Source organism: Bubalus bubalis, chromosome 15, assembly GCF_019923935.1.
Source record: "Bubalus bubalis isolate 160015118507 breed Murrah chromosome 15, NDDB_SH_1, whole genome shotgun sequence".
Taxonomy (NCBI): domain Eukaryota; kingdom Metazoa; phylum Chordata; class Mammalia; order Artiodactyla; family Bovidae; genus Bubalus; species Bubalus bubalis.
The window spans coordinates 18885301-18911905 of record NC_059171.1 but is presented as its reverse complement, the minus strand read 5'-3'; the positions used below and the strand labels follow the sequence as shown (position 1 = coordinate 18911905).

The window sequence follows — 26605 nt, the reverse complement described above, 5'->3', positions numbered from 1 at the left end:
TCTCCTCTGTCCTTGGGATTTCCCAGGTGAGAATACTGGAGTGGGTTGCTATTTTCTTCTCCAGGGGATATTCCCAACCCAGGGATCGCACCCAGGTCTCCTGCATTGGCAAGAAGATTCTTTACTGTTGAGCCAGTGGAGAAGCCCATATGTCATCACACATTTGTCCAAACCTGTAGAATGTACAATACTCAGAGTGAACCTAAAGGTAAATATTGAATTTTGGGTGATAATGACTATAAATGTATTTTAAGAAAATACCACTCAATTTTATTAATTTTAACAAATATCCCACTCTGTGGGAGATGTCAAAAATAGGGGAAGCTATGCATAAGTGGGTGCTAGAACTATATGAAGCTCTGTACCTTCCTCTCAATTTTGTTATGAATCTAAAATAAATCCTATAATACTGGAGACTGCAATGGAGACTTAAAGGTTAAGATAGCAAAATAGTGCCAAGTTACAATCTTTGCTACAATCTTTCCCATTTTCCCATTAAAGTTTCGTGAAAAAGTTTTTGAAAATTAAGAATCAATCATTTGCAAGAGGTATTTCCACTAACTACAGTACAGAGGGAACTAAATCAAGAAACTTTATCATGAATACTTTATCCTCAAGAAAGAAGAGCAAAATTGGTAGGAAGAAGTTAAGCCTTCACATTGTTATTCAATCAGAGTCTCCAGATCCCAGGAGAAGGCACAGGAGAATTACAGAGAACCAGGGAGGCAGGGGTGGCTGGCTACAGAATGTGATGGATAGACCCCTGGCATAAGGAGCTGCAGATAAAGCATTGTGGGGAAGCACCCTGACAGCCCACAGTATTCAAGACTGCAGTTTTTCCATTTATCACAGCTGATTAAAGACGAACCCCAGATAGCCTCTGATTCTTGACAACATAAATTCCCCTCCTTGCAGACAACTGGACAATGGGTCAGGGGAAGATCCTGTCATGGCGGTCGCTCCACAAGTGATAAATGTAAATGTCTGCTGGATTCCAGCATTTGGGTAGGTAAGTGTGTTCCTGCACTCTTCTACAACTTTAGATCTATCTATCTTTTCAAGAGGATGGCAAAGAGAAGCAGAGGAAATTTCACCTGCCGGTTGGCCAACTCTAAGACTGGAAGGAATTTCTCTTGTTGATATGTAATAGGAAAACAATCACCACCTCAACACAAGATCGAAAAAAAAACTATAGTGCAAGGAAATAGAGAGCTATCTGAAGACAGCATACAACTGAAGATGGGAAAAGAAGACTTTACTATGGGAAAAGAAGACTTTAGAAAATGTCTCTCTGTACTTAATGGAAGGTGGGGGAGATATTGTCTTTATTGATCATCAGTAAATTAAAAATATAAGGCAACTAAAATTTCACTGTGGAATTAAAAATGCCGTTGGAGGCAGAAAAGCAAAACTGACTCTGCTGATGGTCAAATAAGTAATTTGTAGGATGAATATGAGGTTTTGTTTTTCAGGGAACCTTTCTCACTTCTCCACGGACAGTGCTCACAGCTCAGATTTCTCAAAACACAATCTGCTTACCTTCATGAGCCCTTACTTCGCTGTGCTTCTCTGTAATTGCGTTTGGTGTATGGGTCTGTCCCTTGACCATGTGTTGCTTCAGGGAGGGAGTATGACTCATGCATTTCTATCCCTCCAAAGCAGCATCATCTCTGACCAGTGGGCTCTAGTTAAGGGCCTGGTGAAGGTACGAAATGAGAGCTCACAGTTGACTTGGGGTTCTTATTGGTTTACGTTTTAATTTTTTTAATCAGCATGCAAAAAATCCAGTCTGCGATCAAAGTATCACAGAACACCGTTTAGAGACTGGGATGTCAGGATAGAGTTAAAAGGTACGGACTGAAAAACAAGTTTTGTGTGTGTTTTTTTTTTTTTTTTTTTTTTTTTAAGAAAAACAAGGTTAAAACAGTATACAAAAGAATAAGGATGGCATCAAGTGAATAGTAAATTAAAAAGTAGTGAGACTATTAGAGTGACTAAGAATTGAGAAAATATAACTTTCCTAAAGTCATTCTAGGAGTCAATAGATTAGTTGAGAATACATAAAATACCTCTTATCATAAGAGCAGAGGCCCTTACTCTCACTTGTTTTCCCTCCCTGTGCCTTTTTTCTTTCACATTTCCTCTTAAAAAAAAAAAATAAAATAAACCCTTACCATGCTTTGGATTTGCCAATGATATCTACAGACATTACAACACGAGCTGTTATAACAGATAAAACCTAAATTTCACTGGCTTAAAAAAGAAAAGGTATCCTTCGATAAAGTCCTGATCAAGGCTGACTTTTAAAGGCCGTCAGGGACTCAGACTGCTTTTATCTATGGTGCCCCTCCCCTAAAGCCTTGGAGTCCTATTTCAGCTGGCAAATAGATGTCCATTAACAGATCGAACAGAGGTTAAAACAAGGAGGTTTTTGCAGACCAAAGCCACAAGTGGAGAACATGGCTTTGGATATGTCCTATTAGTGCTCAGTCACATGCATGCGTGCTAAGTCACCTCAGTCGTGTCCAACTCTTTGTGACCCTATAGACTGTAGCCCGCCAGGCTCCTCTGTCCAAGGGATTCTCCAGGCAAGAATAATGGAGTGGGTTACCATGCCCTCCTTCAGGGGATCTTCCTGACCCAGGGATTGAACCTGCACTGGCAGGTCTTCTGCACTGGCAGGCACGTTCTTTACCACTTGTGCCACCTGAGAAGCCATATATAGATATATATCTATATCTATATCTATATATATCTTCATTTAATCTTCAATATCATTTAATGAGTTGTGTTTTTATTACCAGTACTTTATTGACAGTAATATCAAGACACAGAAGGTTAAGCAACTTGACTGAGACAACAGGGTTGAGCAGTGAAGAAAATAAAACAAGTCAGACTACTAGTGAAAGTTTCTAGTGAATGTCCTAGAGTTCAAGTTCATAGGTTCTATTTCTTTGTTTTCAATTATCCTTGGCATATGTTATTCCTATTCCTCAAAGTATTTGTCATTTGGGGCTTCCATGACATTCCCTATTCTTGCTTCCCTGCAAACTCATTACACTTTATTCCATGAACACGTTGATTTGAGCTTGTAAAACCTAATAGTTCCTGTCCTTTCACCAAAAAAGCCTTGCTATTTAAAGCAGGAGGCAAACATCTAATTTAGCTGTTTCCTAAGGTAAATCCACAACTTATTTAATGCAGCAAAATCCCTAAACTTCCTCTAAAACAAAGGGCATATATATCTGTATATATATTTGAGATACTAAACAACCTCACGTTTTTGATGGGGCACGGCTTATGAGAAATCTGTTTCATCTCACGGATAGAACCCAGGTCATGGCAGTGAAAGCCTGGAATCCCAGCCATTAGGCCACCAGGGAACTCCCATTAACTTCCCTTTAGGAAAGATTTTTTAAACTTAGTATCTTCTTTCTGGTGCTGAAATCTGGTATAAAACTAGAGGCAAGAGTTTCTTTTAAAGAAAGCTTTTGAAATATTAGTCATTTTAAGTGAGTCACTCTCTAAAAGAATTTGCTTGGGAGTCAAAGAAAGGTGACTTTAATATCCCAGAAACAAAACTCTGATCAATTTGTTCATCCATTCTACTATTAATCTGTTCCGACGGGAAAATTAAAACCACTGAAATTGAACTGATCAGTAGAAAACCCTCTTTCTCGTTTATATTTTACTATCTAACCGCCAGTTGGACATTCAGGCCAAACGTCATTTGTAGAACAGTCTTGTGGCACACTGTACCCGTCAGAACAGACAAGGCGCTCCGAAGCACCAGGCGCTCAAAGAGTGAGGAAACATTTTACGTGACAGTTACTGAGAAATTCTCTGGGGAACTTGAGGCTGAACTCCTGGAAGGCTCTTTTGTCAGCTGTGCCTAAAGCAGGCTCCTAGTATGTGCTCAGGGGCTTCCCTTGTAGGTCAGTTGGTAAAGAATCTGCCTGTAATGCAGGAGACCCGGTTCGATTCCCGGGTCGGGAAGATCCCCTGGAGCAGGAAATGGCAACCCACTCCAGTATTCTTGCCTGGAGAATCCCCTGGACAGAGGAGCCTGGCAGGCTACAGTCCATGGGTCACAAGAGTCGGACACGACTCAGCGACCAAACCGCCACAGTTGGTGCTCAATAAAGTGATGTTGGAAAAGTCAACGAGGCCAAGATGGAGCTCACACATGGGTAGCAGGAAGAGTTCTGAGTTCTAGAAACTCTCAATGACTTTTGCAATTGGTTTGGTAGGTCATCCAGGCACTAATCTTTTCTAACACTTACCTAAAGGAAGACGGATCAAAGACATTTCACACAGTGAATGCATGTCTTTGAACTTCCTGAAGTTGACTGGGTGGAGGCCCTACCGTTTTAGGTTGGCACGTTAACGCGGCACCTGCAATTTCCGCCCTTCTCTTCCCTCTCTTCCTGGCTCCCGGCCCCTGTTCTTCGCCCCGCCCGCGGCCCACCGCCCGCTGGGTCAACCCGGGCCCTGGGAACAGCACGTCCCGCTCTCAGGAGAAAACAGGTAATCATCACGTTTTAAACCACGGAAGCATGGGGTCTCTAAGTGAAAGCTTTATTTTGGACAGGAAAAATTCAACCTACAAAAAACGAGGGAATACACTCAAACCTCTTTGCCTCCTGTCATGTTACAGCCTCCAGGGCCCCCTCAAAGCCTCCACCTAAGGACGCCGTCTTTCCCTCTCAGAGGCTGAAGGCCTCTTCCCAGGCCTCACCTCCCGCCAGCTCCGCCCGCCACACCTCACTCCCACTTGGTGCCCACCCATTGTCCCCTCGCAGCTGTCACTGCGCACTGATGTCCCAGCCCCGATTGGCAAAACCAACTGGTGGCTCAGCCCACGTACTGGGACCGGACGCCTCCCTCTATCCCGAGCCTTAAAAGGCCTCCAGGCGCAGTCCCTGAGGCTGCAGGTAAAGGGGCGGCAGCGGAAAGGAGATAGGGAGGGGCCGCGCGCCCCGATCGCCCCGCCCGGCGTGTGTGTCGGGGGAAGCTGGGGGGCTAGCGCGCCACATCGCCCCTCCCCGACCCTTTGACCGTGCCCCCCACCCCCAAGTCCAGATCATAATGCCAGCGCCGTGGAGCCGCTCTCGTAATCTAGCCCCCCGGATGGCCCCGGGGGGCAGTTGCCGCCGCAGAGCACGGAGGGCGGGGCGGGCCAGGCGGATGGGAGGGGGTGGGGGGAGTGTGAAAGGTCCCGGATGTTGCCGAACGGGCGCCCCTTCTTGAGGGACTAACTGGCGCAGGCGCAGAAGGGTCGCACGAACCCTAAGTGGGGGTGGGGGAAAATTGCCTCCCAGCTGGTTTTGGGGGAGGAAGCCGGAGAAGGGTTGCGGGGGATCCGTGGGGAAGGCGAGGGAAACGGTGGGGATACTGGTGACCAGAAGAAGAAAAAAAGAGCTTTCTGTTCGGGCACCCTCAGGACAGGAGTATAGAAGTTGGAAGCCGAGAGGGCTGGGGAGGAGAGTTGGGAGCGGAGGGGACGCGCGCGCTCCTCCGCTCGCCCTCTAGCGCGGGCGGGCAGGACGGCCGCGCGCTGGGGAGCGGCGGTTGCTCTGGGCCCCCAGAGCTGTGGGCACCAATCAACGGTTGCCATAGCAGCGTTTGACGTCATCGTGCGTGTGGTGCCCCTGCTGCCGGGGCTGGTGATTGGAGGAAACCCCGTGTCTGCGGAGCGGCTGTAGCCTGTGAGCAGCGAGATCCAGGGACAGAGTCTCAGCCTCGCCGCTGCCGCCCAGAGACTGCTGAGCCCCGTCCGTCCGCCTCCACCTACTCCGGACACAGGTAAGGGACTCGGCCGCCACCGCCGCCGCCACCTCGCGCCGCTTCTTCCTGTCCTAGGCCAAGCATCCGAAAGCGCGGGAGCAGTCCCTGCTCCGCATCCCCTCAAGTCCCGCTCGCGCCGCGGTTGGGAGCGGCGCTGGGCTGAGGCGGAGTCTCCTCAGGCGGAGACGGGCGGCGGCTTCTCTTCCGCTGGGTTCTGGCGGGCGGCTCGCGGCCGCCTCCGGCTACTTGCTTCCGGATCGACGCCTCGGCCCGGAGGGGCGCCCGGTCTGATCCGGTCCCCGGGGGTTGGGGGGGGTTGGGAAGAGCGCCCGCACGCCAGGTTTCCTCCAGGGACCCGCCCGGTCGCCGGCCTCCCGAGGGTGACCGAGGCAGCGCCGGCCGCGATCCGTTCTTTTTCGCGCCCGCCCCACCCCCCCGCAGCCCCCTCCTCCGCGCCGCCCCGCTGCCCGCTTCCGTCCGAGAGAGAATGACTCGGCGGCCGCGGGCATTGCAGTGGCGCAGGTGAGCCGCCCCCTCCCCGCCGCCCCCCATCCCCTCCCCCCGCCTCTCCCGCCCTCTCGGCGGCGCAGCCTCCGCGCCCCGCGCTGCGGAGGCACCCAGCCCTCCTCCCCCACCCGGGCGGCGGCGGCGCGGCGGCGGGAGGGTCGGCCCTGGCCACGGGGCTGCGAGCCAAGGCGGCCCGGAAGCGCCCGCCAGGTAGAGCGGGGCGAGGCCGTGCTTCGGTCGAGCCGGCCCTGGGGTGGGGCCCGCCCAAGACCTCGAGCCGAATTTCCCGGGTTCCGCGGGGGTGGGCGGGGGGGGGGGGCGGGGAGAACTTGAATATTCCCGGCGGGCTGGGGGGGATGGGGCTGGCTTTCTGTCTCCGCGTGGAGGAGGTGGGGGGGGGGGGGCGGTGTTCGGAGCCCAGGTAGGAGATAGCGATGAGGGTGGGGAAGACGGGGGACCACGGGGCTCGCTCGCCCTGCCGGGGGTGGGGGGGCCTGGTAGACCTGAGGGTCCCTGCGCGCGTGTCGACCGGGACCCCGCTCGGCGGGGCGGGTGAACCCGCGCGTAACAGCCGGCGGCGGCCGGGCTCGCCTGGGTGTGGCTCGCCCCCTCCCCCACCGGCTGCAGCTGTCGGGCCCCCGGAGGCTAAAGGAGCACCCGCGGCGGCCGGTGGCGGACGGACGCCGACGGGACAGTGGGGTGTGTCCGCGGCCGGCCGCTCGTGGTTCCGCTTCTGCGGGCGGGCGGGCGGCCCCGGCGTCCGTGCCCCCAAGGCGGGCGGGCGGCTCCCCATTCCCAGCGCGGGCGGGGGCGCGCGTCTCCTCCTCGCATCCCCCCAGCCCGGGCCCCGGTGGGGGAATTAACAGTAGGCAGTAGGTTGGGCTCCTTGACACAGATCCGCCATGACAAAGAGGGAGACGCGGGGACTCGCGCGGAGGCACCAGCCTGGGCGGAGCCAAGGAGGGGGGTTGCGGCTGGCGCCGACGGTAGGATTTGCCCTTTAAAGTCACAGACGGTCCGTTGTCGTTTCACCCACCTCGAAGTCTTCCGCCGGTGAAGGGTTAAATGGGTGCGGCGAGTCCTGGAAGCGCTGCTTATTCTTAGAGAAAACTAGTCCACTTCCCCTCGTTACCGAGGGGTTTGGGAGAGGAACCTTTGTACTGGTTGTAGATAATTTTCTTTAGAAGTAGCATTAGTCGGAGAGCATTTTTTAATTTCTAGGGGGGAGAATTGGTAATTGCAAGAAAGGGGTAGGTTATGCGATAATAGATTTTGGGTTTGACATTGAAAACAGTATACTTCCTATTCAAGCTAGCTAGTTACTTGTTTAAATACAAAGGATTGGTTCCGATTTGGTTTTTTACAAAGAAATGTTTTGTGGGATTTCCCTGGGAAGGTAAAGAAAGGGAGTCAGTTCCCATAGTGAGTGACAGTGACTCCTCTGTTCATCGTAAGTCATGTACCCTTTGGGACCACTGTAGGGGGTAGTATCTTTCTGTGCTGCTTTAGGATCTTTCAAAAGGATGTCTTAAGGAACAGCATAAGGGGAAGATTGAAAAGTCCAGAGCTTTAAAATGAGAAAGAATTAGGAAGTCTTGATAAGGGCAGCTTGAGTGATAATGTATGCAATTAATTTTTGACTACTAGAAACAAGGCGCAGTAAGTCTGCATTTAAACTGAACAATGACATCAGAAACACTGATCACACTGGGAAGCATTTACTATCTACATTTTAGTGCTCACATATAGTAAGAAGTGAAGTTCCGGGACTCAGGGATTTTTTTTTTAAGCCCATGTGCACATAACAAGGTACAGATGAATGAAGCCTTAGGGTTAGTTATTGATCCTTGATGGTGGTTTTACAGTCACAGTATTAAAATAAGCAATACGGCCATTTCTCCCAGGAAATTGGCATGCTGATCAGCTGTTGCAAAGATCAGTGGACTTGGGGTGGGAGTGTTATCAGCTAAAATTTAAACACTTGACAAGAGCAGATACTAACAGTAATAGGACATGAATTACATTAAACTGACAGGAGTCGTGATTCTGAAAGTATGGTAGTAATATTCATAGGTGGTGTTTTCACTAAAGAAAAGCTGCTTAATTTTTGATTACCCAGTGATATTTGAAACTAGAGTTGAGATTTGACCAACTAACATAAGGATTGGTTTTTAAGGCAGCCTTTTTCATCAAGTGTGCTTCAACTTTATGTGAAATTAAGCATCGTGTGGACAAAGATGAGATAATGTAATTTTAGTTTCGCTAAACCGATTTTAATTGCTTTAAATGTACACTATGCATGCTGAGTATGCCACTTTTTTTTTCCCCCCTCTGAGCATCCTTTTGTGAAGTTTCATTGAATTCCACATGTAGAGAATCTTCCATTGGTAATTAAGTTTGAAGTGTTAACATGTTTACTAAGGCTATGATTTTTAGTCTGTTTTACTGGAAAAAATATCTAAATGCTACTTTTTTTCCCCTGCAGAACATCCAGTCATGGATAAAAACGAGCTGGTACAGAAGGCCAAACTGGCCGAGCAGGCTGAGCGATATGATGACATGGCAGCCTGCATGAAGTCTGTAACTGAGCAAGGAGCTGAATTATCCAATGAGGAGAGGAATCTTCTCTCAGTTGCTTATAAAAATGTTGTAGGAGCCCGTAGGTCATCTTGGAGGGTCGTCTCCAGTATTGAGCAAAAGACGGAAGGTGCTGAGAAAAAACAGCAGATGGCTCGAGAATACAGAGAGAAAATAGAGACCGAGCTAAGAGATATCTGCAATGATGTACTGGTGAGAAACCATTCAGTCTAGTATCACTGTAATGCAGGGTTTCTGTAATGATTATCAGTTCCATTACTCTCAACTTTTTCTTTCTTTGGTTTCTCTTTTCCTTTTAAAAGTGGGGTGTTGTAGATTTCCAAGTCTTTCAGAGTGTCATTACTAAAATGTTAGAACAATTGTGGTTAGATTTGTATTAAATGAATTCTGTGGTGATTATCAGTCAGCTCAGAGAGATTGGTAGTATATTTTGTTCTAATTGAAAAGGTAAAGTAGTCTAATTATCATTTCAGTTGTGGTTAGAATATTTGTAGTAATTCTAGAACTGATTTTCTTAAAAGTATATAGATGCAGAAATTTTACCTATCTTGCTTCATGTAAGATGTAGTAGACATTGTAGACGTAGTAGCCTTCCCTGGTTAGCCACTGAAATGTTAATATAATCAGTCAGCCATGTAGAAAACTGGCTTGACTGTTGTTTTTGCCTTTCTGCATTTAAGTGTTGGAAGTCAACTTTGAACGTTGACAACCACATTAAAAGATTATGAAAAACTCAAAGCTTGATTTTCCAGGTTCAGTCAAGAAGCATTTTAAGAATTCAGTGTCTACTCCATTGAAGCACTGCTTCTCTAAATAGCTTAAAAGACTTGAACATTACATTTTGGTTAATTTTAAAATTTTCTTACAAATGGCGACTTTCTGTGCCAGAAAAGTTGAAATATAAGAATAAGTTGGACGGTGCAACCGTTTAGCATATAACAACTTGTGTACACTAACACTTTCATTTTTTAATGAACTGGGAGTTAATATTTAAAGTGGGTTTAACTAAATGATTACTCTTACATTGCAGATGGATACTCTTACATACACATGGGTCTCTGTTTGACAGGGCTCTGGTATATAGAGGCTGAATCCCATTTCCTCTGAAAATGCAGCTGCACTTCTTACTATTTGAATATTGTTCATGGAAGAAGTACTATAACAAGCAATATAGAATTATTTCTGATGGGGGTTTGGAGTTTTTGTTAAAATTGTAATGGTATTAAGATTCCTTTACAGTAGTCTAACGCTGATGGAATACAGTTCCTAAATTATGAGTATTTTTCTCAAATGATAATTTACTTTAGACTGTCTTTTTAAAGAAGAATAACGTTTTCTATCTTAATGTGGGCTACAGTCTTCTCGTGTGGTATCTATTTTGTGGGTAGTTTTTGATTGCTTACTTGAAATCTTTACATTTATAGCTATCATTCATTTCTAAAATGAGAAGGGAGTTCTATGCTTTTATCGAGACTCAATGACAAATGCTTATCTTATGCTTTGCTAATGTAATAAGAATATTTAAAATTTGAAAATACCATGTTTCCCTATAATAAAAAAAATACTATTGGACTTTTCCCCACCTTCCTTGCTCTGTTTACTGGTAAGAACCTAAGTGTGTTATTAAATTTTGTTCACTCTAATGTTTTTCCCCCAGTTATTATACCTGATAGATTAAATAATTAAGAGTTTTATTATTTTCCTTAAGACAAAAGTCAGTTTTAGGAATAAAAGGGGATGTGGTAACATTCATCCTATACTAACAGCTTATTTGCAATTCCAGGTAGGTATTTGCATGTTTTCCACACAAAAAGTATAAAAGCTCCCGTCATTGTGAGACTCTTCCTAGGAAAAGACTGTAGCAGCTTTAGCGTTACTTTCCTTATCAAAGAAAAAAATACTGCATTGGATCGGTGGGTGAGAATATCTGGATTAATCTCTGAATAGCTTTTCCTGTTGAAATGATTATTAAGGGAGTTTGATACTGGTTGCTGATCACTATGTTGTTCTCCTTCAGAATAGCACCCTGGCTTCGCACCAAGTCTAAATGAAATTTCCAGTTCGAAAGTACAAATGAAATTTCCACTTTGAAAGTATAGATAAATGAAAGTTTAATTGCTTTACTATATAAAAGGCTCAGAGAATTCTAAAGCTTTTCTTCCAGCCTTAGTCTTCTCAGAAGTGAAGCTCCATTAGTGATCTATGCATGGCTCATCCCTCCTAATATATAGTAGATACTCAAATTATTTGTTAAGTAAATGAGCTTTTGGGTTCTTTTGAAAAAGAGGTGGAACTAGGTCAGCAGTACGGCTAATTTTCCAAGGCCTTTTCTCTTTCAACTTGGGGAAACTTGGGTATTTACAGATACTGTGATTCTTTACAGGCAGGCTTCTTTTCCCTATCATCTTTCTTCAAACAGGTCCTGTTGACTCGGGAAACATCTTGCATAAAATTCCTTTTCTCCTTTTAAGTAAAATGGAAGAATAAAATCTAGCAGAACTGTTACTTCTCCTAGAGAAAAAATGATTTGACCTGATTTGCTTGATAATTAGTGAACGTGTGCCTAATTATATCTCAATATCTTATATAATAAAAATGTAACCAGTTGTAATTTTTATTGCTCTAGTTTTTTTCTTTGACTTTTAATTTGAGAAAAATAAGCAGACAGTTGCTTTTCAGAATTGATATTATTGGCTGATAGCATCATTGATGAACCAGACTTCATTGTTCTATACTGCCTAAGAAAATATTCTTTGTCTTCCTATTAGTAGGAACTAATCTCCATGGTTCAAAGTTTCTCTAAAGAGCTCTTTACTCTTATTAGGTTATTGGCATTCTAGTTACATGTACTTATCAAGTGTTTGTTTAATTTATACTATTTACTAAGCAGTGAAAGAGCAGGGACCATGTTACTTTGTACAGAAGTTTTAGAGCATTACTGAAGAACATGGTCACCGGCCTTATTCTTCACAACATGAACTTCTCTTTATGCGAAATTATGGTTCTCTTCCTTGTGTTGTTAAATTGGAAATTATAGTATGTGAACTAATGCAGTCAGCCTTTTCTAGCAGATCTTAGACTAAATGTTCTGTGTCAGTGGGGGAAGGGGTTGATACCTCTTCTGCCTAAAGTCACAAGAAGCCAAAAATTAGGTCGTTTTATTTTGAAGATGATGAAATGTAAAATGAAATAAGCATATGCATACTAGGTTGTACCTAATTCAAACTCAATAATATAACGGCCTAAAAAGAGCAGGTTTTGAGTCGTAACCAGTGTTACCTTTAAATGGCTGGGTGACCTGAAGATATTAGTCATCAGAGAAAACTGAGCTCAGTTAAATGGGAATAATACCTACCCCATAGGACTGCTGTGGAGAAAATCAGGTAGAGAGAGCTCTTAGTGCCCCATTTATCTCAGTTTGGGGCTTCTCTTTAAAGCAGTGAAAGTGAAGTCGCTCAGTCGTGTCCGACTCTTTGCGACCCCATGGACTGTAGCCTACCAGGCTCCTCCCTCCATAGGATTCTCCAGGCAAGAGTACTGGAGTGGGTTGCCATTTCCTTATCCAGGGGATCTTCCCGACCCAGGGATCGAACCCGGGTCTCCTGCATTAAAGCAGTGAGAGTAGTACAAACCTGCCTATAAGTTAATAGAGGTCTCTTTAACTTGGGAATCTAAGAATGAAATTTAAAAGATCCAAGAAACCTTAAAAATTCTGTATCTTTCAAGGACAGAGGCCCATACTGGCCAGCAAGTTTTCAAAGGTTTCATTTTAAGAATTGAAAGCCACTGGAATAAGTTAAAGAATGGCTTCCTTATTAGGACATGAATTAGTAAAATCATGAGTCTGTCATTTATAACAGTTGGCAACTATTTGTTGTGTGATTCAGTTAACTTGACTGAGTTCCATTTTATTATGCTTCTCTACATTTTTAAGGTGTTGTTGCTGGGCACTGGTTTTTATCTCCATAGAACTGCCATTAAGCAGGAGCAAGCTGGGAAGTGCCTTGGGCTTTAAAAACTGCTGTATAAGTGTTTTAAGTTGAAAATCACTAGACAATTCATTTATTGGAATAAGGGCTTCTCAAAAGAATTGTGCAGTGTTATATTCATTTTCTTGACTGTATATTTACATGTTTTTGTCAAATAACTGCTTTTGGTATGTTTCAAAGTACAAAGACCTTACATGACATAGGAGATAGCAGCAATCCCTTCCAGGAAGAAGGACATGGGACGGTCTTTTGGTAATAAAATTCAGCAGTCTTTTTAAGAGTTTTCTTGGTAACGGTTAACTGTTGTACCTGATGAGGTAGTTTGTATATTTGGAAAGTCTGAGGTGTATGAAATGTAAAGGAAAGAAACAATGGAAAGACAGGTGTTTACTATTTGGTGGGAAGGGGAAGAATAACAGCTTGGTCAAGAGCAACAGGTTACCTATCCTTTTTCAGCCTAGCAATACTTAATATAATAATGAAGTCTTTCCTGCCTGTTCTAGAAAGAGATGCAGATGACTTGGAGAAGTTTAGTGATTAGATGAGCTGTGAAGATAGTTAAAAGTGAACTAAGGAATAGATTACAGAATTGAAAATGGAAATTCAAAAAGAAAAAACCTAAGAAAAATCTTAAAGGTAGAGGAGGAACATGTACACTTAAGAACTCTTCGACTCTTCTGATCTGCCCAAGAAAGAGGAAGAAATTGTATTCTCCCCAGCAGAGGCATTTGAATTAGAGGTCGGGAAATAAGATACCCTAGAGTATCTTTATAGTTTACCAAGAGTAATTTTGCTTTTCAGTTTTTCTTCTAAAAACACCCAATTTGGGGACTTCTCTGGTGGTCCAATGGTTAAGACTCCGCACTTCAAATGCAGGGGGTGAAGGTTCAACGCCCTTGTTGGGGAACTAAGATCCCACATGTTTTGCAGGGTGTGGCCAAAAATTAAATGCCCAGCTTTATGAGTAAAAAAATCTTACGGTAACATCTCTCAGTAGTGATACAGTAGAAGATCCTAGTTAGTTGGTTAATTGAAAAGTAGGTCAAATGTGTTCCTACTTGTTCTAAACATTTTCAGTTAAAACAAATGTGTGTGTTCATTTGCTCATTTCTAGTGTGGAGCTAAGACCTTTTCTTTGAATGTGCATAGACCTACAGTTTGAAAATAACTTACTAGCCACCCCTAAAAGAGACACAACCTTTATAAAATGTAATTTGAGTTTACATAGTAGAGTAAGAACTTAGAAGCTAAAAGAAAATAATCAGAATTTTTCTAATCTTTCAATTGTTTGGATAACCCAAGTGATACATGTGTGTGTCTCCTTTAAAAATAGTCATTTCAAAACATTCATTGTAATTGCATTAGAAATGCTTCTTTTCATACTTAAATTTGATAACAAAAATAGCATAGCATTTTAAGTAATTATATCCAAGTATAATGGCGTAGCTTGGGGAACAAATACAGGGCTCAATAATGGTATAACTGCTGATAGAAACTAAAGGGGGTTTCAGAGAGTAGCTGAAAAATGTATGTGAATATTTAGCCCAAAGATAAAACGACATGGGCATTATTGGTGTTTGCCTAGGAATGAAAAAGGCCTGGCATAAAGCCAGTCTGTTAAGTGAGGTTTGGTTAATCCAGCAAATTAAGTGATGGTTCATTCTGTCAGTGCATTAGGTGGAAACAGTTGCTTTATTCAAAAGCCTTTGCAGTAATTTTGCAAGAGATGAGATTAGGAAGAGAGAGAGGGTGCTGGTTAAAGCATGAAGGGGTCAATTATGTTATAAATCAGTGAATGTGGGACTTAATGGCCTTTCAAAAACTTTACCCAAAGGAAATGATACCAAGGCATGCAAAAATAGTTGTGCTTTTATAAAGAGAATTAGAGCTAAGTTTCCCCTACTAACATCAGAAGCAGATTTTCAGTGCCCTCCATCATAGCTTATAATCATTTAAGTATTAACTTTGGGTTTTTTGGAAGTGGGGCTTTAACTTTTGAAAGACATAGGGTTTCCCCCAGCCCCCCATAAATACAATTTGCTGTTGACTGGTCTCTCAGTTGTGTCCAACTGTTTTGCGACCCATGGACTGTACAGCCCGCCAGGCTCCTTTGTTGGATTTCTCAGGCAAGAATACTGGAGTGGTTTGCCATTTCCTCCTCAAGAGGATCTTCCCAACCCAAGGATTGAACCAGTATCTCCTGCATTGCAAGAGAAAGTCAAAATTATGGGTGTTCTGATGTCAGCTAAGCTCAGAAAAACTTAATGTAGTCCACTGAAATGCTAATAGGCCTTAGAATTTTAATTCCTGAGATAATCCCTATTGTGATTTCATCCTGATTTCCATCTCTCTGTTGCGGTTTTGCATTGAGTATAAACACTGCTCTTTAGGGAGGTTTTTTTTCCTTCTCTTTTTTGGTATGTATTTACTGGGTTGCCTCAGGTCTTAGTTGTGTCATGTAGGATCTTTGTTGCAGTGTGCAGGATATGTCGTCGGGGCACGTGGGCTCCTCTCCAGCAGTGGTGTGTGGGCTTTAGAGTGTGGAGCTTAGTTGTGTGTTGACACGTGGGCTCTTAGTTCCCTGATCAGGTATCAAACCACCTCGCCCTGCGTTGGAAGATGGATTCTTGAGCACGGAACCTCTGCTGTCAGAGTCAGTGTGCTGCAGTCGGGGGCTCCTCTTCCTTTTGAAACTACCTATTCTTTCTAACCTCTTAATTTTTAGCACATTTTCTAGACTTTTAACAATGACATCTTGGACTCAACTTTGAGTTCTTTTTCTAATTGTAGGTTAATTGCTGTGTTGGCTGCATCATTGTAAAGAGTTGGTTCTCAACTCTTTACATTCGTGTTGATGCTCATTTGTATGATACATTTCCTGTGGGTAGTACCCAGGATTATTTGCCACTCCCATTTTACTAGTAATTCTATCCTTTACTCTCCCACTCATATGCATATTGGCAAGAAAGTGATGTTGTAAGAATAAACTTGACCTAATTTTAATGGACAGAAGCTAAGTTACAAACTTTATATTGCTAGTGGTGGTCATTCACTTGAACTTGTTATCTTTACTGTTCTTTTCCCAGTTCTGTGCTGCATACAGATAGCTCTTTCTCTTATCTTTTTATAAAACAAAAAGAATTCCTTCTGTGCCTTTGGCTCTTGTTTGGTCTTCTTGTCCCTGATACAAGCCATTGCCAATTTCCATCTTTATGGCCTGAGGGTTTCTTTACTCTGATTGGTACAAAAGTAATTGTGGTTTCAGACAGTGAATTTTAAATAACTATAACTAGGTTCAAACACATCTTTATTTAGCAAAACAGGAACCATTACAGTCAACACATTTCTGCCAACAGAGGAAAGTTTTTGTTTATTCCTATAGCTTAAAAATCTGCTTCATGATTCGATGAACTCTTGGAAAGCTTTTTCTGCCTCCTGCTGGTTGTGGAAATGTTTTTCCTGCAAAAAGTTGTCAAGATGCTTTGAAGAAATGATAGATGGTGAGAGTTCAGGTGAATATGGTGGACGAGGCAAAACGTAGTCATAGCCCAATTTATTCAACCTTTAAAGTGTTGGTTGTGCGACATTGGGTCGGTCGGGTGTTACCGTGGAGAAGAATTGGGCCCATTCTATTGATCAGTGCCGGCTGCAGGCGTGGCAGTTTTTGATGCATCTCACTGATTTCCTGAGCAGACTTCTCAGATATAATGGTTTTGCTGGGATTCAGAGAGCTGTAGTGTATCACACCAGCAGCAGACCACCAAACAATGACCATAACCTTTCTTGGTGCAAATTTGTCTTTGGGAGGTGCTTTGGAGCTTTTTCTCAGTCTAGCCACTGATCTAGTTGTCATTGGTTGTCATAAAATCTACTTTTTGTTGCACATCACAATCAGATCGAAAAATGATTCATTTAGAATAAGAGAAGACAACACTTCAAAACGACAATTTTTTGATTTTCGGTCAGCTCATGAGGCACCCACTTACTGAGCTCTTTCACCTTTCCAGTTTGCTTCAAATCTCAAACGACTGTAGGATGGTGTATGTTGAGTTCTTTAGCAACTTCCTGTGCAGTTGTAAGGGGATCAGCTTCAATGGCTGGCCATTACCCTCCTCATCTTCAAGGCTCTCACCTCCTGTGTAAAATTGCTTGAACCGCCAGTGCATTGTACCTTTGTTAGCAATTTCTGGGCCAAATGCATTGTTGTGAGTTGTCTCTGCTCCTTTACCACCCATTTTGAACTTGAATTTAAAAATCGCTGTAATTTGCTTTTTGTCTAACATTTCTGCAGTCTAAAATAGAAAGTAATGTCATTAGCAAAAAAAAAAAAACCATAAAGCAAGAAATGCGCATGAATATAATGTATTCCAATACCAAAGTTCCAACAATGCAAAGCTGCAACTACTTTTGCACCAAATAACTTTCTTTAATCTTGATGTCTAAGTTGTTTTTGAGTTTAGGATTGGCTCTCTTCCTTTATTCCCCTTAAAAGCAGGACCGTTGACATTTGTATTTAATTTGTAAAACACACTGCAGGAATATGATATGCTTAATATTTAGATGGCACAAGTTTGAATTTGGCTTGGGAAAAATGGCATGCTTAGCCACCACCTTCTTATCAGTTACCATTGTACTAAGTACGTTTCTTTGCAACAGATCATTCTCCATTTTATTCTCTAGTGAGCATTTCCCTGTAATAACGAAAAACTTGTATCTGTAAAAATTGCTATACAATTGCAGTTTGTCATTAATGACAGTTTTGCATTTTCTGTTAACATATAAGTAGTAGTGTGCTATAAAATAGTTTTATATCTTGGCAGATTTCACTGATTTTATTCTGTTGACATTCGTTTGCTATAGTATGGGTCTTGGGGACCGCAGAGCATGGATGAATATAGCTGACATGTTAGCAGTGTGGTTCTGTTGATGACACGTTCACGTTTGTTTTTATTGGAATAGATTAGTAAAAGAGTTCACCATATAATCTTTTTCTTAGTTTCTTGCAACAGAATTTGTGAGCTTTCTTCGGTTCTCCTCCAAATAAAAATACGGTTATAACAGATGACAAGGAAAGAACATAAAGATAGTCCAAATGTTAATTTATAGAGTTAAGACTTAAGTCAAGCTAAGACTTTGTCCAATGGGTCGACTTATATGCGTGTTCATTCTTTTAAAACCAGGAGTCCCAGGAATGCCCAATTTTTGTAGTACAGGGATTTGACTGACTTGAATTGGCTTAATGAGTTGGACAACATTAGAGAAGTTAGAAATGTTTTAGTGGAAGTTAACTTCTGTTTTGCAAACAAGTTGGGGGATCTAGGAGTTCTTTCAAATTAACAGTATTACCAAGGAACCCAGTGGTGAGTTGAATGTTTCTCATCCAGGTGATTAAATATAAATGTGTTTCTGAGATAGACCTGCTTCTCTTGTTGATTCAAGACTTGTGAATTGTCAGATCATAATTATTTTTGCTTCTTAAAACACACATTAAAAACCGTTGCCCAGAATTTCAAAGGAATACTTGAGCCACATTCAACCCGGGGGCACTAGGTAAAAATCCTACTCAAAACACATTACCTTCAAAATGTTATTCTGGGAAATGGACAGTTGAGGACATTGATTTATGTAGGTAAGTTGTAGTTTACTTAGAACAGGCAAGTTCTCAAGTCAGTAATTTGATGAGTATTTTTCTGTTGTGTTTAGAGTAGATGTTTATGACATCAGAAGAATCATGCTCTTGTAATGACCTTTCCTTTCAGTTTCCTCTTTGATAGTTTCCACCTGATGAGACAGCATTATCAGACTTAATTGGATCATAGGGATAAGACTTGAAGAATAATCTTGTGTAACATTTCTAAAAATGTAAACTGCTGCTTCACTTTAAAAGGGTGACATAACCTAGCACAGTCTATGTAGACCTTGGTGGTTTGAATTTTCTTTAATTCATTTTTTATGACTTTGGGCAAGTGTTTCATATCTGTGACTCTTGTTTCCACATAATCAAAATGGAAATGATAATAGCATCTGCCTGTAGGGTATTTTATGTAGAGTTAATACATCTCTGTGTTGATATTAAATAGCAAATAATACTGCTTACCTTCTTTGATAGCACTTTTGTGCTTCTTTGTTATCACTGCATTGAGGCTTTGTTTATTGGATATTAAATTTAAGAGAATGTTAATAAGTTTAATATTTATTGATTACCTGCTATTTTATAAGCTGTGTGCTCTAAAGAAAAACATAAATAGAAAAAGTATCTACTCAACAGTATCCGATAGTGGGATGTTGCTGTATTAACACAGGGAGCCCAGCCTGCACTTGGATGACCTAGGGGGTGGGATGGGGGAGGGGAGGGAGGCCCACTAGGGAGGGGATATATGTATGGTTATGGCTGATTGACGTTGCCCTACGGCAGAAACCAACAAAAGTAAAAAGTAAAATTAAAAAATAATACTAACCGGGAAAAAAGCCTCTGTTCATAAAAAATCTCAGCAACCCAGAAGGGAAAGGGCTGTGTTGGTCAAATTCAGAAGAACTGGTCTTCAGCCTTCTATTTTAAAAGTGGCTGATAAAATCTGGTCCCACTAGGGAGCTGTACATAATATACAACGTGCATGTGCAAGTTTTAAAAACACTATAAAAAATGAGTTTTTTTTAAAACAACATCCTTTGTGATGGAAATACTGGGAAATGGAGCTTTGATTGGTGAGAAACTTCAGCCCAGGTCAACATTAATGCCAGCTCTGAAAAGGGCTCTGGGGAAAGGGAGAAGGAAAACCCCCTAGTGTCCGTTTTAGCAGTTACCAATCAATACTCAGTAAGTTCTTTTTGGTGTGTTTCACCATCTTAATTTTTAGGAGGTACATTTTGAATCTGGCATTATCAATTTCTTGTTGATATGCTAAAACTTATATGGTGCAGATTTACCAGTTCTTACTAATGGAAAATGCATTCAGTTAAGTGACTGGTCAGAGTCCTGTATGATTCCATCCTTGAAGTTAGCAACTCTGCCCATTTATAGCAGTGTGACCTTATCATTCATAGAACACCTAAAATCGTACTTTGTGCCAACATTGCACAGAAAGTCAAAAAGTGTACAGATACCAGCGTAATCAGTTCATGTGTGCGTGCGTGCGTGTGTGTCTGTGTTAGTTGCTTCAACATATCTGACTCTTTGCAACTCCATGGTCTATCCATGGAATTCTCCAGGCAAGATTACTGGAGTGGGTAGCCATTCCCTTCTCCAGGGGAATCTTCCTGACCCAGAGATCAAACCTGGGTATTCTGCATTGCAGGCCCATTCTTTACCAGCTGAACTACCAGGGGAGCCCCAAATCAGTTCTTGACACCACCTAATTCTCTAGCAGTTTTGGTGGAGCACTTTTGGAAGCAACTGATGAAGTTGTAATTGAAAAGAAAGCAATCCAGCCACAAGAGGGAGTAAGAGAATAATTTCCAAATTGATGGGCCTTTTATCTCAATGAAAATAGCCACTTTCTTTTCACTCTCTTTCCCCAAAGTGAAAGTTTGGGGAAATTCTCTGTGCACAAGGGAATTGTGCAATACCAGAATTTTGATCTTCTACATTGTGCTGTTGAAATAAATTTCATATTGAGGATATTTAAAATGACATTTGTGGGGCTTCTGAGTTTTTAAATTGAATAATAAATTGGGAGGTGAATTTTATTGAATCAATGGATTTTAGGCTTAAAGGAGCATCTGCCCTACCTGGTTTTTTCATTTTCATAGATCAAGATGCTGAAGCACAACAAGATGTCTAGTTGCTTGACTTGAATGGGTGTTTGTTAATCTAGGAGAGATCCAGTTGCATTTAATTTGCAAAGAGTGACCACTTTTTGTTTCATTGGAATTTCATGTATTTGAATTGTTTGATGAGTTGGATAATTAGAGAAGTTAGAAGTGTGTTTTTAGTGAAGGTTAAATCCCATCTTGCAAACTGGGAAGAATAACATTTTCATTAAACGTGATGGCTTTAGTTTTAGACTGCATTTTTAGAGTTTTATACTTGAAAATAACAGGAATCACACTTGAACGCCTTGTGCTTCAAGTTCTTGGCACCTTTTAACCATCGACATTTTTTATGCTTGATTGGTATAAACGTGTAATATCTATATCCTGATCTCTTTTTCTTTGTTGTGTTCATGAAGAGGGCTGTGATAGTACAATCTAAAAGAGAGGAATGGGTTGTGGAGGCTTGGTCTTTTCAGTGTACACATATGTAGTGAGGTCAAGTCAAAGGAGATGCTTCCCCAGCTGTTTTCAAATTGTAGTTCATAAATGTCTCTTAGAAGTTGATTATTTTGCTTTGATATTCTGGGACTATTTACTATTTGGTGATTTTTTTTTTTAATGTATATTTACATTAATGGAAATTAAAGTGTGACCAATTAGGTGGAATATAGTCTGAAACGAAGTGGGAACCTCGTCTCCACCCCTCATATTTTTATTTACAAATACATCACTAGTTTTTGTATTATTTCCTAAACACAAGTTTTACCAGCCCAATAAGGAAATTTGAAAAACCCAGATGAGCATGAAAACGGTATAAGGTTGGAGAGCAGAACTCAATGATAATCTTCCAGAAAAAGAATCCTAGTAGAAAGATTTCCTCTTTAAAACTTTTATATAATAATTGTAATATTAAATAACCAAAAGGGAAAGTACCCTCTTCTACCATACAGTAATTAAATGGTCTCTTCTAGCCTGTTACAATTTTGACTTTTTATTTTGAAATAATTTCAAATGTTCCCATATATCCTTTACCTGGTTCTCTTAATGGTCAAAATCAATAAATTAATAAAATAATGGATAAAATAAACTTAGGTAACCCATAGCACTTACAGAGTGTACCACCATAATTGCCTAATTCTGGTCTGGAATTCAGTCCAAGATCACAGTTTGTCTTGTCTCCTTACTCTTCTTTAATCTGGATCAGTTTTCCAGTCTTTGCCTTTTTACATATTTGCCACTTTTTTCAAGAGTTCTGGCCGGTTTCTTTTTTTGGTAAACTAATCCTCGGTTTGGATTCATCTGGTGATTTTCTCATGAGTAAATTCAGACTGTGCATTTTGGGGAAAAATTCCTGGGAATGACACTGTGCCTTCCTTGGTGTATCATATTAGTATACACATGCTGTTGTTGTTACCAAACCATTATTTTTAGGACATTATATTTTCAAATTTAAACAGCAGTGAGACTTCTGAAAATATCCTATAGTATAAAAGTACCAATTAAAATTTTTTTAAGATAGATGGGCCCCATAAATATGATTTTTTTAATCAATGAAAAGTGAAAGTGAAATTGCTCAGTTGTGTCCGACTCTTGGGGATCCCATGGACTATAGCCTGCCGGGCTCCCCTGTCCGTGGGATTCTCCAGGCAAGAATACTGGAGTGGGTTGCCATTTCCTTCTCCAGGAGATCTTCCCAACCCAGGGATTGAACCTGGGTCTCCCGAATTGTAGGCAGATGCTTTTGATAGTCCCTCAATCATGTCGAACTCTTTGTGACCCCATGGACTGTGGCCCACCAGGCTCCTCTGTCCATGGAATTCTCCAGGCAAGAATACTGGAGTGGGTTACCATTCCCTTCTCCAGGGGATCTTCCTGACCCAGGGATTGAACCTGGGTCTCCCGCATTGCAGGCAGATTCTTTACCATCTGAGCCACATAGAACTAAATATAGTTTACCAAAGTGCTAATGTCATTTTATAATGATTGGATTACTTTTTTGAAAGGGGAAGATATCCCAGCTCTATAACTTGTAATTTTCTTTTGAAATTTATTTTCATTAATTGGCTTCATGTATTCTAATTGACAGGCTTCCCTTGTGGCTCAGCTGGTAAATCCTGCAATGCAGGAGACCTGGGTTCAATCCCTGGGTTGGGAAGCTCCCCTGGAGAAGGGAAAGACTACCCACTCCAGTATTCTGACCTGGAGAATTCCATGGACTGTATAGTCCATGGGGTCACAAAGAGTCAGATATGACTGAGCAACTTTCACTTCACTTTACTTCATTCTAATTGACAAGCCAGATCATAGCCTATAGCCCAGTGATATGAGTGCTTCATGGCAGATGGTCATTCTTCAGAGCTGTAGTAAACACTTAAAAAAATTAGTAAATACCCATTATAGTCAATATAATGTCTGATTCTCATTTAATAAAGAAAGGAAGAATGTTGGGTTGGGAAGTGTTCAGTGCATTAGAGAAACTTTCCTGGGATGAAATTTGGAAAGAAGGTTTTGAAAAGAATGCTGTTAATAAAATACAGTAGATTGAATGAGGGGGTGTATCATGGTTTTCTATCTGAAACTCCTATTTGCTCTTGGTGGCGGAGTTTTACTACCAAAATCTAGGTGTTCTGACTTCCAAACAGATTTTCTTCACCTTACTGCCTCAGACTATTTTCCCACCCTGTCTCTGGTGAATTTTTGTTGTTTTGTCTTCCTTAGTTGCCCGCTCTAGAGTCATTACATAGAACCTAGAGCTGATCCAAGGGTCCTGAAAGCATATTAGGATGTACCTAGCTTGCCCTTTGGCTGCTGTTTCTGAATATATGTGCTTAGAACGGCAACCAGACACCTGTCATTTTTGAACAATTCTAGGTCTTTAATGGAGAAGGAAATGGCAGCCCACTCCAGTACTCTTGCCTGGAAAATTCCATGGACTGAGGAGACTGATAGGCTACAGTCCGTGGGGTTGTAAAGAGTCGAACACGACTGAGCGACTTGACTTTATTGACTTTAGGTCTTTAAAGAAACAGAATGTTTTTCTTCTTGGAGCAAAATATTAATTATCTAACCTTCAATATCAACTTCAGTAATTTCCATCACATTTTACCTAAACTATTTAGAAGTTTGGGAAGATGATGAGCTTTTGATAGTCAAGATTGTTCTAAGTTTCCTCTGTTATATTTAAATGAGGCTGTTAAAATAGCATGTTAATTTGGCCTTGGGATTTGATGTTTGAGTGCCTAATATGTGCCAAACGTGTGTCTTTAAGGAGCCTATAAGCAGGTTGAGAATACATACATGAAAAGTTGAAGGTGCAAAATCATAATTAAAATTTACTTTATATTGTTCTGAATAACAGATGTTGTAGAGCATAGGATATAAAGTTAAAAAATTAAACTCTCCCTACATCATCCCAGTTCCTCAGAGGTAATCTCTAACAGTCTCTCTCTCTTTTTTTTTTATCCTGGGAACTTACAGTGCCTGTGCAAACAGTTCTGTCCTTGAAGAATATATACAAGTAGGATCATATAGAAACTGTTCTGTAAGTTGTATCCACACATACACTTTGATTATGTTTTATGCTTCATTCCATATTGGCACACAACTTCTTTTTAATGTCAGTGTAGTGTTTATGAGTGTAACATTATGTAGTTAGTCCGTTGTTGATATTGGCAGAAATTAGTGTATTGCTGAGAATTAGCTTGAGGGAGAACATACCTTTCAGTTCAGTTCAGTCGCTCAAGCGTGGTATATTGAAAGGTGGATGGTTCAGATTGCTTTAAGTCAGTCAGCAGTTCTTAAAAGTGATCTGTGGACCCTGGGAGTCCTGTTAGGGGAGATTCATGAAGTCACATCTATTTTCCAGTATCTCTTTTACAGATGAGAAACCTGAGGCCCAGAGAAATTCCAGAACTTTGTCAAGCTGACATAGCTAGTAAGCAGTGTTTCCATAGCTCGTGCCCTTTACATGTTTGCTGTAAAAAGAATAAGTACTAATGGAAAATGTTTGCTTTATCTTTTGTGCTTTGATATAATTTAATCCTGTGTTTTAAATGAAAGGTTTTTTTGTGCATTATTTCACCACTCTTACTAGATAAACAAATTTTTGATGACTGAACCCAAAGTAGAGTACTAAAATTGAGAGTGAAGTGAAGTTGCTCAGTCGTGTCCGACTCGTTGCGACCCCATGGATTGTAGCCTACCAGGTTCCACCATCCATGGGATTTTCCAGGCAAGAATACTGGAGTGGGTTGCCATTTCCTTCTCCAGGAGATCTTCCCTCCCCAGGGATTGAACCCAGGTCTCCTGTGTTGTAAGCAGACGCTTTACCGTCTGAGCCACCAGGGAGCACACTAAAGCAGATTTTTGAATGTCAAGATCCCCAGGCCTTAAATTTACATCTGAGTAGAGTATGCCTACTCTGTCAGGAGCTGTGACGGGTGCTTTCCTGTTTATATTAATACTCATTTAGAGAAATGGCAACCCACTCCAGTGTTCTTGACTGGAGAATCCCAGGGACGGCAGAGCCTGGTGGGCTGCCGTCTATGGGGTCGCACAGAGTCGAACATGACTGAAGTGACACAGCAGCAGGAGCAGCTGCCCTTTGAAGTAGATTTTCATTGTAATCAATTTGTATATTTTTTATTAAAAGATAAATCATTGTATAAAATTGAATTTCATTTAATTCTTTTATAGATGAGAAAATTAAGGCTCTGAGAGATTAACTTGCCTGAGATCTCAAAATTAATGATGAAACAGGGATATAAGTTTGCCTGATTTTAGTTTATATTGTTTCTATTACCCCAAACTTGCTCCAAGAAATTCTTGGATGCCCAGAAATTAGGGCCTTGCCACCACGAGGTCAGCTGCAGTTTTGGTGTTTTAGGGTATTCTCTAGTCTTGATTGTTCCTAAACAGTTGATGTTTTACTCTTAATTTCAGTCTGTAGTCAGATTGAAGGACAGGGAGAGAGAGAGAGAGGTATATCATTAGAATAGAGGTGGATTTTCACTTTACAAACCTTTTATTAGAAATACTTGACCATGGTTAGGATTAAATGTTTATTGTAGTGGTGGCAGGTTGAACCTTAAGAAGGGCAGTCAGAACTAGATAACCTGTCAGTTTATGAGGTTCCTTAGTATTAATACACTCCCAAAGTCAAAGCATTGACCTTCTTTGGATCAATACATGTATTAGAAACTATTGTTTATATATTCTGCCTTGGGTAGTTTAACTTGGAGGCAGAAATCGTTACTTTACCCCATATATCTTAAGTGTTTTTACAACCTAAGAAGTTAATTGTACTTGATGCTGTAAAGAAGAAAAATCTTTTAATTCTAAAATCTCAAACCCTACATAATTTGTCTGTTGATAAGATTAAGGTTCAGCAACCTTTCCAGAATTACATCATGTATTTAGCTTGGATTATGAACCATTTACAGAGACATTTCAGATGTGGGTTTTATTCTTCCAATCCTGTTATTGAGATGACTACCGCATAAAGTCAGAACATGCATTAATTCTAATTTAGCGAATTGATTTTAGGTATTTTTTAAATGACCATGATTATCTTTAAAAGACAGTAGCTATCATCAAAAACAGATTTTTTTTAAGTGCTTGAGGAACTACTGTGAATCTGAATCAGATTCTGTTTCAGCGAGGTCTCTGTGTGTTCACATGGTACCCTGTCCAGTGTGTGAGTGCACGATGTGAAAGTTTGCGTTTGATACGAAACTCCTTTCCTGTTGTAAATTACATTTAGATTAGAAGGTCAGTGTACTGTGTTATATGGAGAATTTTACACGTGAAAGGTGCATTAGTAGTCAGCCTAGCCTTCGTCTTATAAGTAGAAATTGTGGCACCTTGTTTGCGTCTTTCCTTGTATAATGCTGTGTCTCCTTTTAAATTCAGATTGTCACAGTGTCCCAGGTATCATCACCTTCCTTGTATTACTATACGTGAATGAAACATAG

The 26605-nt window shown here is 41.4% G+C and overlaps 1 protein-coding gene across 2 annotated transcripts in view; it reads left to right on the top strand.

Annotated features, from left to right (window-relative positions):
* Window positions 1-5646: 5646 nt before the first annotated feature.
* The window catches only part of YWHAZ (tyrosine 3-monooxygenase/tryptophan 5-monooxygenase activation protein zeta), a 34807-nt gene continuing 13848 nt past the window's right edge, over window positions 5647-26605 (top strand). The window contains exons 1-2 of one of the 2 annotated variants that reach the window (XM_006046432.4): window positions 5647-5805; window positions 8780-9084. In XM_006046432.4, coding sequence (XP_006046494.1) covers window positions 8791-9084 — 294 coding nt within the window. In that variant the 5' untranslated portion in view covers window positions 5647-5805; window positions 8780-8790. Of the gene's footprint in view, window positions 5806-6185; window positions 6310-8779; window positions 9085-26605 lie in introns of those variants that run through there. The other variant, XM_025265093.3, reaches the window with a different exon arrangement.